The sequence below is a fragment of the Nyctereutes procyonoides genome, unplaced genomic scaffold (genome assembly GCF_905146905.1).
Source record: "Nyctereutes procyonoides isolate TBG_1078 unplaced genomic scaffold, NYPRO_anot_genome, whole genome shotgun sequence".
Taxonomy (NCBI): Eukaryota; Metazoa; Chordata; class Mammalia; order Carnivora; family Canidae; genus Nyctereutes; species Nyctereutes procyonoides.
In genome coordinates this window covers 43,365,176-43,381,087 of record NW_026575142.1, presented here as the reverse complement: position 1 = coordinate 43,381,087, position 15,912 = coordinate 43,365,176, and the positions used below count along the sequence as shown (strand labels likewise).

Genomic DNA, 15,912 nt, shown 5'->3' with positions numbered 1-15,912 from the left:
TTTTCCTTCACACACTTTTCCTCACACACACTTTCTCACTCACACACACTTTCCCTCACACGCATTTTCTCACTCACATACCCTTTCCCTCACACACACATTTTCCTTCACACACATTCTCTCTCTACACACACTTCCCCTCACACATACTTTCTCACTCACACACTTTCCCTCTCACACACTTTCCCTGACACTTTCCCACAAACACACACTTTCTCTCACACACACTTTCCCTCTGACGCACTTTTTCACTCACACACATTTTCCTTCACACACATTTTCTCACACTTTCCCTCATACACACATTTTCCTTCGCACACACTTTTCTCTCACACTTTCCTGACACTTTTCCTTACACACACTTTCTCACACACACTTTCCCTGATGCACATTTTTCCTCTCACACTTTCTCACACACACACATTCTCACACACTTTCACACATAATTTTCCTCAACACATTTCTTTCTCACACTTTCCTCATGCACACTTTCACACTTCCTCTCACACTTTCACACACTTTCCCTCTCACACTTTCACACACACTGTCACTCACACACAGTTTCCCTCACACACACCTTTTCCCTGACACCGACTTTCTGTCCCATACACTTTCCCTCACACAATTTCCCTCATACACACTTTCTCTCACACAGACTTTTCTTTACACACACTTTCTCTCTTACACACACCCAGCTCTGTAAACGCTTTTTCCTTCATTCACACACTCAGCTCTAACACATACACACTTATCCCAGCAAACATTAACAAAGAAAATATTACACATTTTCTTAAACATTAAGGATGTTAAACATTCAGGATGATTGATCTTTACCCTTTAAGAGACTGAGATAATTTTCTCTTTTTAAGCATTTCTTGTGGAAATCTTCCTAAAATATACTATATTCTTACCTGTTTTCTTAAGCTGAATTGAATGTATCAGGTGATTTGGTTTCATGGTAATGTGATCATTTTGCCCCTCTGCTCTCAGGATCATGTATATCTGCCTCCCCCCTCTTATAATTTGTGTCTCTTGAAAGAACTAAATTGTTAGAGTTTTGTGAAGGTGGGAATGGTTGGCCTGTACTGTGCACATGCCACCATGCTGATGAGCCTGGGATGGCTCTCAGGCTGCGCCCACCCCTAGTCATGCAGTCTGTTTATTTGTCAGACCCTCTCTTCCCATGACCAAGAATGGGCACCATCTGCACAATGATTGGGGAGCTCGTGAGGCTGTGACCCTGAATGCAGCAGCACATGCTCTGCTGTTCCTGCTCACAAAGTGCACAGAGAGGCAGGTGACAGCCAGGAAGGGGCTGTGCTGACAGTTACTTCGGGCACATTAGCATAGACGAGGCTAGAGAAATGTTTCCTCTGGCTTGCCCGAGGCTTCCTCAGCTTGACCTGGGAAGTGGCCTCTGGGCACACAGACAGCTTCCCTTGGGCAGCTTTTGCCCGGACCAGGACCTGGGTGGGGATGGTGCCCAGAGAGTGAGAGCTGGTGGAGGGGTGCCCCCCAGGCCATGTGTTGGAGCCTCACTCAGTCACGGTAGGAATCACTGGGCAGAGAAGGGGCCAGGGAAGCTGTGGGATCCCAGAGATGTCAGCAAGTATTGCCCATCTCTTCCTGAAACGGGGCAGTTTTCAGAAAGTGAACGGGTGAGGTGGAGGCTGGGAGACCCACTGAGAGGCTGCTGATGACAGCTGGACATGAGAACGAGGGCCCACCTATGAGTCTGGAGGAGGAGCCGGTCTGGACTTGGGTATCCGCACAGCAGGAGTACCTCTCTTCCTGGGAGGATCCACAGTTTGCCTTTCACTTCCTCTGACATAGGTCATTAAGGACCTGCCCTTCCACTTTGCCAGTTTCTTTTTATCACAGTTAAGTGTTTGCTTCAGATCTCTGTGAGGAACATCCTATTTGGGGCATGATTCTTGCTCCTGGCTCAAGACCACCTCCATCCTTCCCATGGGTTGGATGTTCACCGGTGGCTAAGGTGTGACTTGAGTTTTTAGACATCCGACCATCTTGGCATTTTCTGGACAAAATGAGTAGTTAGACAATTCCTAATGATTGAATGGCCCTGTCTGGTGGGGAAAGCCAAGCATGTGCAGGGAGCGGAGCAGACAGAGACAGACACAGGGAAGCCTGTGTGGGTGCCTCAGCCACCACAGTGCCCCTCTGTGCTGCACAGTGGTGGAAGCTTCCAAAGGTGAACTCACCGCAGCGCACACGTCCCTTGTTGCTGTGCATCCTGGCCCCTCAGCGGGACAGATGGTCTGAGTCCTTCCCCACTTCAGGTCCAGGGGATTCGCTGTTTTATTTTCAATTTCTTTAGGAAATTATCTGTATCGTGAGCTGTTCAGAGGAATCTCGGATGGAACCATTGTCCCTTTAAAAATCGGTTTCTAAATAAATAAATAAATAATAAATAAATAAATAAATAAATAAAAATCGGTTTCACAATTTTAACCACTTTGACTTTTAACTGTTACTTGTAGCCTTGCTTTTTTTTTTTTTTCTAAATAAATGAACCCTGTGGTATTTCCTCAGGAAATGTTACATCTAAAAATAGCATTAAACATCTTTTAAACGAAAAGCATTCTATCTTTACATAAAATTCCATTGCATTGAAACATAAAGAGGAAATCAGGTATCAAGGATACTGTTTTAAGAATGACCGAATGGGTACAATTCTGTTTTTTTGATAAAGGGTGCCCTAATGGTTGTTGTTTAAATATTTTAAGAATTATCAGTACAATTAAAATGTATTTACTGTGGGTGAAGTTTTCTGAGTATTAAATTACATGTGGACCAGCTCTGTCCTTGGCCCAGGAGCCTCCCTCTTTCTTCCTTGCAGACCCAGGAGTGCCCAGGGTGTGATGACCAGGGGAGGAGAAGGCCCTGAGAACCTACACATGCTCTACAAATAATCCTAAATACAGCATTTCAGGTGCACATTTCGATGGGGTCGAACTTGAGCGTGTTTTGTGTGACAGCAGCAAGAACCTCACTTAAAAAGTATTATTTGGGGGATCGCTGAGTGGCTCAGAGGTTTAGTGCCCGCCTTCGGCCCAGGGCGTGATCCTGGAGTCCCGGGATCGAGTCCCACATCGGGCTCCTTGCATGGAGCCTACTTCTCCCTCTGTCTGTGTCTCTGCTTCTCTTTCTCTCTGTGTCTCTTATGAATAAATAAATAAAATCTTTTTTAAAAAAAGTATTATTTGGAGTGCCCCTCATGAGCACAGGGGTCTGCCTACCTGATGCAGCAGGGGCACTTCCTCGGTATGCCTCTGCTGTGTGACAATGTGAAGGCCCAGGAGATGGCTCCGAGGGGAGTCCCCCACTGTGCTGAGGACTTGCCTGTACCTTCCTATGCCACAAAGACAACTCACATGCCCAGACATAAGGCAGAGCCCGAAAAGCCGACCGTTAGCTAGTCTGTCAAAGTGTCCTCAGCGCCTGTCTTCTTCGTGTCTTAAACTACCTGGTCCTTTCTTGCATTTCAGGATCTGGAATCCCTTGACACCTGTATCCAGAACACACTGTCTGCCCTTTATCCACCTTTTGAGGCCACGTCAGCCACGGTGCTCTGGCAGCTGTTCAGCGTGGCCGAGAGACTCCACGGTGGGGACGGGCTGCGCTGCCTCACTGACTTCCTCATCCCAGCCAAGAGGGCCCTACAGCACCTGCAGCAGGAAGCCTGTGTGAGTACCTGCCCTGCAGGAGCCAGACCTGTATGGGACCCTCCTCTCAGGGGACAGAGCCTGTGGGATGCTTTTTCTTGCAGGAGGAAATCTGTGAGACCCTCCCCTGCAGGTAACGCCTTCCTGTGTTGACTGTAGAGAAGAAATAGGCAGGGTTTTACTGGGTCCCTGGAGAATATTGAAGCTGAGCACATGGAATACCCTCATTGGGGACGGAGACAAAGGGGAACATGACATTAAACCAGTAATTAAAGCAGACATAATTCAAGTGAGCACTTGTTTTCTCTCTGAAAAGAAGCTGTGAGATTATCCTCAGCTATTTCATCAAGTTTAATCACATGAATGGAGAGATCTAGTCCACTCCACTTTTGGGGTCCATAAGCATACCAACTTAGCAGTTTTCCTCTGGCTTCTGGCTCCTTTGCCCTAGTCCTAAATGACGGGTGAAATAAGGTTCTGTGTTCCAGAAACAGGCTTCTCAGGCCTCCCAGGTGTGCAACCCATTCTATCCAGAGGTATCCATCCTGGTTCCCCAGTAAACTTTCAGCAGAGTCTTTAAACTTAGCCTAATAGATTTCTCAGGTGCTTAGTTTATTTCTGGGGATTTTTTTCCCTGAGTGGTGTTCTATTATATGGACAGTTTGTTTACTCGTTCATGGGTTGATAGATACTCAGGTTACTTCTAGTTTTAGAATATCATATATAAAATTGCTGTGAACATTTGCAGGCTAGAATGTGTGAGGGCTTGCTTTCTTGGGTAAAGAGCTAGAAGAGCTAGAACTGTGATTGCTGGGCCACTTCCAAATTCTTCCCTGAGCGGCCGCACCGTTGTGCATTCCCATCAGCTGCTTTGGAGAGCTCCAGTGGCTTGGCATCCTCACCAAAACCTCCTATTCTCAGCCTATTTCATTCTAGCCATTCGAGAACAGGTGCATGGTGTCACGTGCAATGTCATGGCATTAGTGCGCACCGCCCTAATAACTATAGATGTTAAGTGTCTTTTCCTGGACTTACTTGCCTTCCATGTGCCCTCTTCGTGATGTGTCAATTCTAACCTTTTATCCATTCTTAAAAATTAGATTGTCGTCTTCTCTCTTTTTTTTTTTTTTCATTAAAGTAACTCTATTTATTTTTTAACTGTCCAGTCAGGTAATTCCAAATATATACAGTTACAAAAGCAGGTTTTTGTCTGTAAGGACCAGGACTAGAGTAAGACAAGGCAAGTAAGGCACACGGCATAAAATTTAGAGGATCCACCCACTGACACATTTCTGCAATGTCTTCTTCTTGAGTTCTAAGAGTTCTTTATATATTTTGGATACAGGTTCTTTATTACATATATGGTTTGCAAATATTTTCTCCCAATCTGTGGCTTACCTTTTCATTTCAGAAATATTGGTTTAGGGAGAGTCAAAGTGTTTAATTTTGATGAACTCTCCCTATTTTTTTATTTTGTTTTCTGTGTCCTAAGGACTGTACTTTTAGGCCTAAGATCCATTTTGAGTTAATTGTTGTATATGGTGTGAGGTAAGCATCAAATTTGTTTGTCTTTGCATATGTCTATCCACCTGTTCCAGCACCATTTGTTGAAAACACCTTCTTTTCTCCACTGATTCACTCTGGCAACTTTGTTGAAAATGAATTGTCAGTACAACTGGGAATTTGTTCCTAGACTCTGTTCTGTTCCATTGATCTCTCTTTCCTCCAGTACCATGGTTCTGATTCGTGAACCTTCATAGTGAGTCCTGAAGTCAGCCAGTGTAAGGCCTCCAACTTTCTTCTTTTTCAAAATTGTTTAGCTATTCTAATGTCTTTGCATATCTACCTAAAATTGAGAATCAGTTAATTTATACAAAGCATCTTAAGAGTTTTGATTAAAATTGCTTTAAAGTCATAGATCAATTTGAAAGAAAAATGTCTTGGGATATTTTTATTATAGGTTATTTTCAAGGAAATCTTAAAGCTAATGACAGCCAAGTCATAGGTATGTTGCAGTGAGCTGCTAGAAAGATTCATGACTCAATCTTAAAAAGTAAGCTCTTGAGCTGCACACCAGAGTGTGCAGTGCCAGCAGCTGCCTTAGCACACTGGGCACCCCACCAGCACCACTCTGCAGATGAGCACTGCCTTATAGTGTTCGCGGGAACTTCTGGCATTGCAGTAAATGCACTGAGAAGACAATCTATGGAACTTAATCTTAACCATTTCCAAAGTGCTATGCCTCATACTACTTGTTCCAAAAAAGAGCTATGAAATGGATAGACATGAGTATCACTGTATATCAAAGAAAATATTTGAAATCCTCATGTAAGGTCACAGGATGCTCGATATGATGAGTACATAGCCACGTGTGTGGCACCTGTATGGATGCTGTTCAAACAGTCCTTAAAGAAGGGAAGGTATGTGTCATGGACTCCGAGCCTTAGGGTGTTCAAGTAGCTTGAAGCCACCAACTGAAGTCCCATGTCATATTTATAAAGCCATCCAACATGATTGTATGAAGCATTCTGAGAAGAATGCCAAGATCATCACAGGCTACTTGGTGGACCTGAAGTTCAACGATGAAGATCTACAAGATGGAAGATTGAGCTCAAAATATGGAGACAGGGGCAGCCCTGGTGGCTTAGTGGTTTAGCACTGCCTTCAGCCTGGGGTGGGATCCTGGAGACCCGGGATCGAGTCCCATGTCAGGCTCCCTGTGTGGAGCCTGCTTCTCCCTCTGCCTGTGTCTTTGCCTCTCTCTCTGTGTCTGTCTCTCTCTCTCTCTCTCTCTCTCTCTCTATGTCTCTCATGAATAAATAAATAAAATCTTTAAAAAAATATAGAGACAGATTGGCTAATTTTTTGATCATGTAATTGTGAATGACAGTTTGCAAGGTACAGGTGCCCAGCTGTGTACAGTCAGCACGCTCAGGAGGAGCCTCAGTGGGTACTGGGACATGGGCTTCCTTGGGTATTGAGTCTTCAGGAGGCCTCCTGCTTACTGCTAGAGCTTTCATACATTCATCTGTTACAGAATTCTGCAACAACAGCAGCAATCAGAACAGCAGTATTTGCCCTATTATACCATGTGCAACTTTAAAAGTGGTGCAGTTTATTAACTAATCTGATTTGAAAAAATATTTGCTTCATACATATGTAGAGTTACCTCCTTGGCTTTCAGGGAAAAATGTTTTCCTTTATTACCAATGGTAAGAATATAATGTGAAGCCACTGAGTATGAGAACCTAACATAGATTTTGTATGGTCTTTGTACAATTCAGATAAAAGAGCTTACCTAAATAAAATAAGTAGCATTTAATTTAAAAAGTAAGACCTACATGATCTCAGGGTCATGGGATCAAGCCCCTTTCAGGAGTCTGCTTCTCCCTCTCCCCTCTCACTGCTTGTGCTTGTGCTCTCTCTCTAAATAAATCAATCTCTAAAAAAAATAAAGGATGAAAATAAATACGTTTTTAAAGAAAAAAATAAAAAGTAAGACCTATATTAATCGGTGCCTTTTATTATTCCATTGATATTGAAGTAGGGCTTTAAAAAAAAATTACCACTGGACTACTTTGATTTATTAAATTCTTTGGATGTTTTATAGCTAGAATGACCATGGTAGAGAAATGACCAAGGGTATCCTAGGATTGATTCTTTGTATGAAGTAGTCTACAGAGAGGATATTTTCCTTTATGATTATGTACCTTTTGCACATTTAAAGGGTGTTGGTTGATAAGAAACTGAGATAAACCACAGCACAGGGAACAAAAATGCCTGTCCCCATTCTTTTTTTTTCCAAAGATTTTATTTATTTATTCATAAGAGACACAGAGAGAGGCAGAGACACAGGCAGAGGGAGAAGTAGGCTCCATGTGGGGAGCCTGATGTGGGACTCGATCACACCCTGAGCCAAAGGCAGATGATCAACTGCTGAGCCACTCAGGTGCTCCCTGCCTGTCTCCATTCAAAGGTGTGTTTTGAAAAGCTATTTTGACCTAATGTTTTGTCTTCTTTCTTCTGTTAAGTTTCTTTCTCCTTTCATTTTAATCATAAGTTGTCCCCCTTTCCTACTTTCAGAATTGCTTTATTTTCTGAAAAATCTGTATGAATGATACTACTCTTTAATATCAATGCATATTTACAAGTACATAATTTAATAAGTACAAAGTGAAATTTAGGGATATCCTTATTATCTCATTTATATTGCTTTTTTTACTGTTTAATAAAGAAAATAAAATTTGATCATCCTCATCACATAGGAGAAAAATGAAATCATCTCAACAACTATGAATATAAACATATTTTCATTGATATAAATCAAGGCAGTTTTTATTTATTTACCTGCTATTGTCAAAGCATGTGGCTTGAAGAGCATCACTAATCATCATGTTAACCTAAGATTTCAGCAACCACCGTTCTTCCATCTCTTTGTAGATACAAGAAATGCTTAGAGTCACTCATCAGCTTATTTGTAATTTTCTTTCATCACAAGCTTGGTTCAAAAACTGTCTGGAGAGGTTAAAAGTAATCAGATATAGAAATAGAGTGTTTGCATGATGGGAGAAGCAGGGGCAGGAGATTACAATAAAGAAAATAAAACCAAATGGAAGCCAGAAGAGGGGAAACAAACAAAACAAAGGCATGAGAAGTAAAAAGCGCAGCATATATAATAACAGGATGAAAGCAAAGTTAACTGGTAGCCCAGCAAAATTTTAACCAAAGATAACTGGTATAGCTATATTCAGAACAAGCTAAATATAGCAAAAGGTAAAATGCATCCTCAAGGCTAAGGTGGATCATTGAGTAATAATGCTGGTAACAACCAGGACTACATAACAATCTGTAAACACCTAACAACATAACCTGAAATGTTTGGAACACAATCTGAGGGAATTACAAGGGGTAAACATAATCATAGTGGGAGATCTCACCTCTTCCAGAGCAAACAGATAAGCAGACCACACATTACTTAGAATACATGTCTGAATTCCTGATTTTTCTCTTCTGTCCATGGGCATGCATAGAGTACTGAAGCCACTAATCTTAGAATACACATCCTTCCCAAGCACACATGGAATATTTTCCAAATTTTGATAAAATTCTGATCAAATTTTATCATTAGAGTATATACATTTATTTCAAGAGTGTATACAACTTAGAAAATATTAGAGAACATACAATGTTCTTTAGTGTACTTTTAGTGTAGATTGCTTTTTTTTTTTTGAAGAAACTGGATTTTATGAAAACAAACTTAAAAGCATGGAAATCTCTTAAAATCATATACTCTACATTGTTTTGTAACGCTGCATTGAGTTTCTGGAAGAGAGTAAAAGGAAATAAATGGACACACTGTATGGCAGCTTGCTCTGGCCGCTGCCAGTCTTGGGAGCTCCAAAGATTACAGCAACGTGTTTCCAGCCACTATAGAAAGTACACCAACCCCCTGGTCAATTTACCAGAATTGACTATTAGTCATAAGGTGGCAATAAATACAGAGAATTGACATATAAAGACTGCAATACAATAAATACAAATCAATAACAACAACAACACCCTTACATTTGGAAAATTGTATGTGTACTCCTAAATAGACAAAGGGTCAGAGAATAACAAAGGAAATTGGCCAATGAACAGGTCAGCCCTATTTCTGGCTAGGGTGTAAACTGTGTGAGATGCCTGGCCAAATAACCAGAAAACCCCACATAAATGAAAACAATTATATTTTCCTTTAAGGCTGTCCAACAGCTGTGGGTACACAAAGATCTAGGAACTAAATTATGGGGAGACAATGACTTCCTAAGTGAGTGAGGACACCTGGGGTCAGTTGCCGAGGCCACAGGGAGGGCGGACAGAAAAGCAACCTGACAGGGAAGGACCATCTATGCTCAGATGAGAAGTTGAAAGAAGAAACCTCAGAGCTGGTTTTACATTTAGGTCCTTAATCCATTTTGAGGTTTTTTTATGTGTATGGTGAACAAAAGTGATCCAGTTTTCTATTCTGTTCCGTTGAACAGAATATGTGTCTGTTTTTGTGCCAGTCCCATGCTGTTTTGATTATTACAACTTTGTAAAATCACCTGAAATCTGGAATTACATTACCTGCAGTTTTGTTTTTCTTTTTCAAGGTTGCTTTGATATTCAGGGTCTTTCGTGATTCCATAGAAATTTTAGGGTTGTTTGTTCTAGTTCTGTGAAAAATGCTGAGGGTATTTTGATAGGGATTGCATTGACTGTAGATTGCTTTGGGTAGTATGCACATTTTACAATATTTGTTCTTCCAAACCATGGACATAGAATATCATTCCATTTCTTTGTGTCCTTTAATCAGTATTTTATAGTTTTCAGAGTATAGGTCTTTAACCTCTTTGGTTAAGTCTATTCCTAGATATTTTATTATTTTTGGTTCAATTGTAAATGGGGTTGTTTTCTTAATTTCACTTTCTGCTACTTCTTTATTAGTGCATATAAATGCAACAGATTTCTGTACATTGATTTCATATCCTGCAACTTACTGAATTTATTTATCACTTCTAGTTGTTTTGGTGGAGTCTTTAGGGTTTTCTATATATAGTGTCATATTGTCTGCAAATAGTGGAAGTTTTACTACTTCCTCATGGATTTGAATGCCTTTTATTAGTTTTTGTAGTCTGACTACCGTGGCTAGGATGTTCAGTACTATGTTGAATAAAAGTGGTGAGAGTGGGCATCCCTATCGTGTTCCTGACTGTAGGGGTAAAGCTCTCAATTTGTCACCATTGATGTTAGCTGTGGGGTTTTTATTTGTGGTCTTTATTATGTTGAGCTATGTTCCCTCTAAACCTACTTTGTTAAGAGTTTTTTTTTTTATCATAAATAGATGTTTTTCTTTGTCAAATATTTTCTCTGCATCTACTGAAATGAACACATGGTTCTTTTTTTAAAAATATTTTATTTTATTTTTTTTAAAGATTTTTATTTATTTATTTGTGAGAGAGAGAGAAAGAGGCAGAGACACAGGCAGAGGGAGAAGCAGGCTCCATGCAGGGAGCCTGACGTGGGACTCGATCCCGGGTCTCCAGGACCATGCCCTTGGCTGAAGGCGGCACTAAACCGCTGAGCCACCTGGGCTGCCCTGATCATATGGTTCTTATCCTTTATCTTACTGATGTGATATATCATATTGATTTATTTGCAAATATTGAACCACCCTTACAACCCAGGAATAGATCCCACTAGATCATGGTGAAAGATTTTTTTTTTTAATGTATTGTCATATTCAGTTTGCTAGTATTTTGTTGAGGATTTTTGCATCTATGTTCATCAAAGATGCTGGTCTGTAGTTCTCTTTTTTGTTGTTGTGCCTTTATCTGGTTTTGGAATAAGGGTAATACCAGCCTCATAGAATGAATTTGGAAATTTTCTCTCTCTAATTTTGGGTCTAATTGGAGAAGAGTAGGTATTAACTCTTCTTTAAGCATATGGCAGAATTTGCCTGTGAAGTTATCTGATCCCAACCCTAAATGTGAGACCTGAAACCATAAAAATCCTAAAAGACAGCTCAGGCAGTAATCTCTCTGACATCATCTATAGCAACATTTTTCTAGATATGTCTCCTGAGGCAAGAGAAATAAAGGCAAAAATAAACTATTGAAATTACATCAAAATAAAAAGCATCTGCACAGCAAAGTAAACAATAAACAAAACTAAAAGACAACCTACTGAATGGGAGAAGATATTTAGAAATTACATATCCAACAAACGTTTAATATTCAGTATAAATATATAGAACTTATATAACTCAACACCCCCAAAACCCAAATAATCCAATTAAAAATGGGCAGAATTCATAAACAGACCTTTCTCAGAAGAAGACATCCAGATGGCCAACAGACACATGAGAAGATACTCAACATCAGTCATCATCAAGGAAATACAAATCAAAACCACAATGAAGATATCACCTCACACCTGTCAGAATGGCTAAAATCAACAACACAAGGACATGTGTTGGCAAGGATGTGGAAAAAGAAGAACTCTTTGCAGTGTGGTGAGAATGCAGACTGGCAGAGCCACTATGGAAAACAGTATAGAGGTTCCTCAAAAACTTAAAAATGGAACTACTCTATGTTCTAGTAATCACACTACCCAGTGTTTATCAAAAAAATATGAAAACATTAATTCAGAGGCATAGTGCACCCCTATATTTCTTGCAGCATTATTTACAATAGCCAAACTATGGAAGTAGCCCAAGTGTCTGTTGATAGATGAATGGATAAAGAAGATGTGGGATACACACACACACACACACACACACACACACACACACACACACACACACTGGAATATTACTCAACCATTAAAAGAATGAAATCTTACCATTTGCAATAACCTAGATGGAGCTAGAGAGTATTATGCTAAGCAAAGTAAGTCAGAGAAAGACAAATACCATATGATCTCACACATATGTGGAATTTAAGAAGCAAAACAAATGAGCAAAGGAAAAAAAAAAAGACCCATCTAGAAACAGATTCTTAACTAGAGAACATACTGATGGTCACCAGAGGAGAGGTGGGTTGGAGAAGGGTGAGATAGGTGATGGGGATGAATGAAGGCAGTTGTGATGAGCACTGGGTGTTGTATATACTAAATTGTACACCTGAAAATAATATTATACTGTATGTTAACTGGAATTAAAATAAAATTTTAAAAAATATGACATAAAAGCATAAAACGTGGAAGGGAGTAAATTGAATTATACTACTATAAGTTCTTACATTGTGTTTAAGTGACAAAATGTCACTTGAATAGTAGACCATGATGAGTTAGAGATGCATGTTGTGATCTTGACAGCATCTACTGAACACAACACAAGGATGTGTAGCTAAATAATCAGTAGAGGAGATAAATGAGATCCAAAACACAGAAGAGGGAATAAAAGAAAGAGCAAAACACAGAAGAGGGAATAAAAGAAAAAGCAACTATCCTCTAGTGTCATAAAGGGGCAATAGGCAAACAGATTACATGCAAAGATGACAGATTTAATCTATCCATATTTGTAATTATGGTAAATGTAATTAAGTGAAATAAAAATTCCAACTAAAAGGCAGATATTGTCAGACTCAGACTGGGAAAGAGGCAAGACTCCCTAACTGCTGGTTATAAGGAATACCTTTATTTTTTTTAATAATAAATTTATTTTTTATTGGTGTTCAATTTGCCAACATACAGAATAACACCCAGTGCTCATCCCGTCAAGTCCCCCCCCACCAGTGCCGACCACCCACTCACCCCCACCCCCCGCCCTCCTCCCCTTCCACCACCCCTAGTTCGTTTCTTAGAGTTAGGAGTCTTTATGTTCTGTCTCCCTTTCTGATATTTCCTACCCATTTCTTCTCCCTTCCCTTCTATTCCCTTAGACATGCAAAAGGTGAAAGGAAAAGAACAAGATATTCCAGTACATATGAGGAAGTTTGGTGGTGATCTTACTGCCAGGTGAGGCAGACCTCCGACCATGAGAGTCACCAGACATGCATGGGGACAGACGGTGATAAAAGGCTCCATGTGTCAACAGGTCATAACAGAACTTTCAAGTACATTAAGCCAAACAAATGACACTAAATGGAGATTTTCAGGCTCTTCTGTCAGCAATTGATAAATCAATTAGTAAAAAATTTCACTAAGGATACGAAAGATCTGAACAATACCTGACCCATTTGACGTTTACGGAACATTACATCCAACAAATGCAGAATACACATCCTTTCCAAGTGCACACAAAATGCTGTTCAAGGTGAACAATATGCTGTAGGTCATTTAAAATAAAGTTTTAAAATTTCAAAAAGCAGAAGTATAGTAATTTTTTTTCTAGCCACAGCATTATCAACAGAATACCAACAACTAACTAGGAACTCCTAAAATATTTGGAAATTCAGTAACACATTCCTGAAGAACCTGGGACTAAACAGTAATGAAAACACAACAAGTAGAAATGTTTACACACAGCTGAAGCAATCCTTTTTTTTTTTTTTAAAGATTTTAAAAAAAATTTTATTTATTTATGATAGTCACACACACACACACACAGAGAGAGGCAGAGACACAGGCAGAGGGAGAAGCAGGCTCCATGCACCGGGAGCCCGATGTGGGATTCAATCCCAGGTCTCCAGGATCGTGCCCTGGGCCAAAGGCAGGCGCTAAACCCTGGGCCAAAGGCAGGCGCTAAACCGCTGTGCCACCCAGGGTTCCCAGCTGAAGCAATCCTTAATGTATAATACAGTTTAAAGTGATACATAGCTTTGGGGAGGAAAGTCTAGCGTTAATTATCTAAATTTCCGGGATCCCTGGGTGGCGCAGCGGTTTGGCGCCTGCCTTTGGCCCAGGGCGCGATCCTGGAGACCCGGGATCGAATCCCACGTCGGGCTCCCGGTGCATGGAGCCTGCTTCTCCCTCTGCCTGTGTCTCTGCCTCTCTCTCTCTCTCTCTCTCTCTCTCTCTCTATCATAAATAAATTTAAAAAAAAATTATCTAAATTTCCACCTTAAGTTAGGAAAAGAAGAACTAATTAAATCCAGTTTTACTGAAACCTAAATGGATTAGTTATGCGTGCAGAAATAAAAGAGGGCAGCTTCCTCTGTGAAAAGAAACTTGAATGCTCAACAGAGACTCACTAATGTCACTTATGAAAAAGTGCTGTCCTGTTAGATATGAGCAAGACAAATGATAGACTGGGATAGTTGAGGGAAAATCCACAAGAATCCTACATGCATATTCTTTCCCTCCTGTCTTGATGTTCTTGCTCCCCTGCAGAGGTGCTGGGAGACACAGCGGCATGGCTGTGGCCAACCCAGGGGAGAAAGGAGAGAGCCCCTGGGTCAACGACGACGTACCCAACTGAGCCCTGTGAAGACACCAACACACACACACCTAATCAGGGAGCTGAGTGTCAAGAACTATCCTCTAGTGTCATAAAGGGGCAACAAGGCAGAGCAGCAGGAGGAGCAGACCTCCAAGGGGTCCCTTCCCCACCAAGGTACTAGCACAGAAATGTACATTTTTGTATTTAAAGCAAAGATAAAGTGGTTTGGGTATGTATGGTCATTCTTTCATAGTGATGACCTGCTTTAACACTCAGAGCTGGAGGGACCTTAGAACAGTGCAGTCAGCCCGGGAAATCGCAGGGAGAGGGGGTGGGTCTCAGAAATGTGGAGAGCAGCCACCCGGCATTCTTCAGCCACTCAGAGAAACGTTTATGAGTTAGGGTTGAACACAGAGTGGAGGGGACCAACTTCTCAGGCTTGAGCAGAGAAAGCCGTCACAAGAAGCAAATCGAAAGACCGATGGCAGAAACATCTAGAAAATCTGTGCTTCAGAAGCATCAGAAGCAGAATTAAAAGCCAAACAAAAGCTGTTTCTTAGATCATGTTTGCAGAGAACTCACAGACATAAGTAAAACACTAAGTCCAATATAAACATTGGCACAGCCTTGAAGAGAAAATGTGCAGAAGAGGCACCACTATCCCTAGAAGACTGGGAAAGGCTGGGCTTTTGGTGCTCAGAGAGGCGCAAAGTAAGTGACAAGATACAAGCTTTTGTTCATTAATGAACAGGAAAGTGTAAAGATTAATACCCAGAGCAGGGAGATAATGAGGCTGACACACCTCCTATTTGTGGAAATTGGGATGACCTCTTGGGAAAGCAGTGGTTTACTATGAATGGAGACTCTTTATAGCATCATGCAGTTTTATTTTATTTTTTTTTAATTTTTATTTATTTATGATAGTCACAGAGAGAGAGAGGGGCAGAGACACAGGCAGAGGGGGAAGCAGGTTCCATGCACCGGGAGCCCGACGTGGGATTCGATCCCGGGTCTCCAGGATCACGCCCTGGGCCAAAGGCAGGCGCCAAACTGCTGCGCCACCCAGGGATCCCGCATCATGCAGTTTTAATCAGAAATCTTAACCCACAGCATATGACCTAAAATACAGGACCAGAGATGCCTGGCTGGCTCAGTCAATAGAGCATGGGGCTCCTGATCTCAGGTCGTGAGTTCAAACCCCCATCTTGGTTGGGTGTGGAGTCTACTTATAAATAAATAAATAACATGATTAATTAATTAAAGTAAAATACAGAGCTAGAATTATTCCTAAGAGTATGTATTGCAATGATATGTATAACAGTAAAAAATGGAAATAAATATTAGGGCAATGGTTAAATTAGTAATGTATAAATATGATAGATTATT

General features: G+C 40.8%; 1 protein-coding gene across 1 annotated transcript in view; it reads left to right on the top strand.

The window, feature by feature from the left end:
• The window catches only part of PLEKHG4B (pleckstrin homology and RhoGEF domain containing G4B), an 80,508-nt gene that overhangs the window by 18,208 nt on the left and 46,388 nt on the right, over nt 1-15,912 (top strand). The window contains exon 2 of the mRNA XM_055308057.1: nt 3,510-3,707. Coding sequence (XP_055164032.1) covers nt 3,510-3,707 — 198 coding nt within the window. The remainder of the gene's footprint in view (nt 1-3,509; nt 3,708-15,912) is intronic.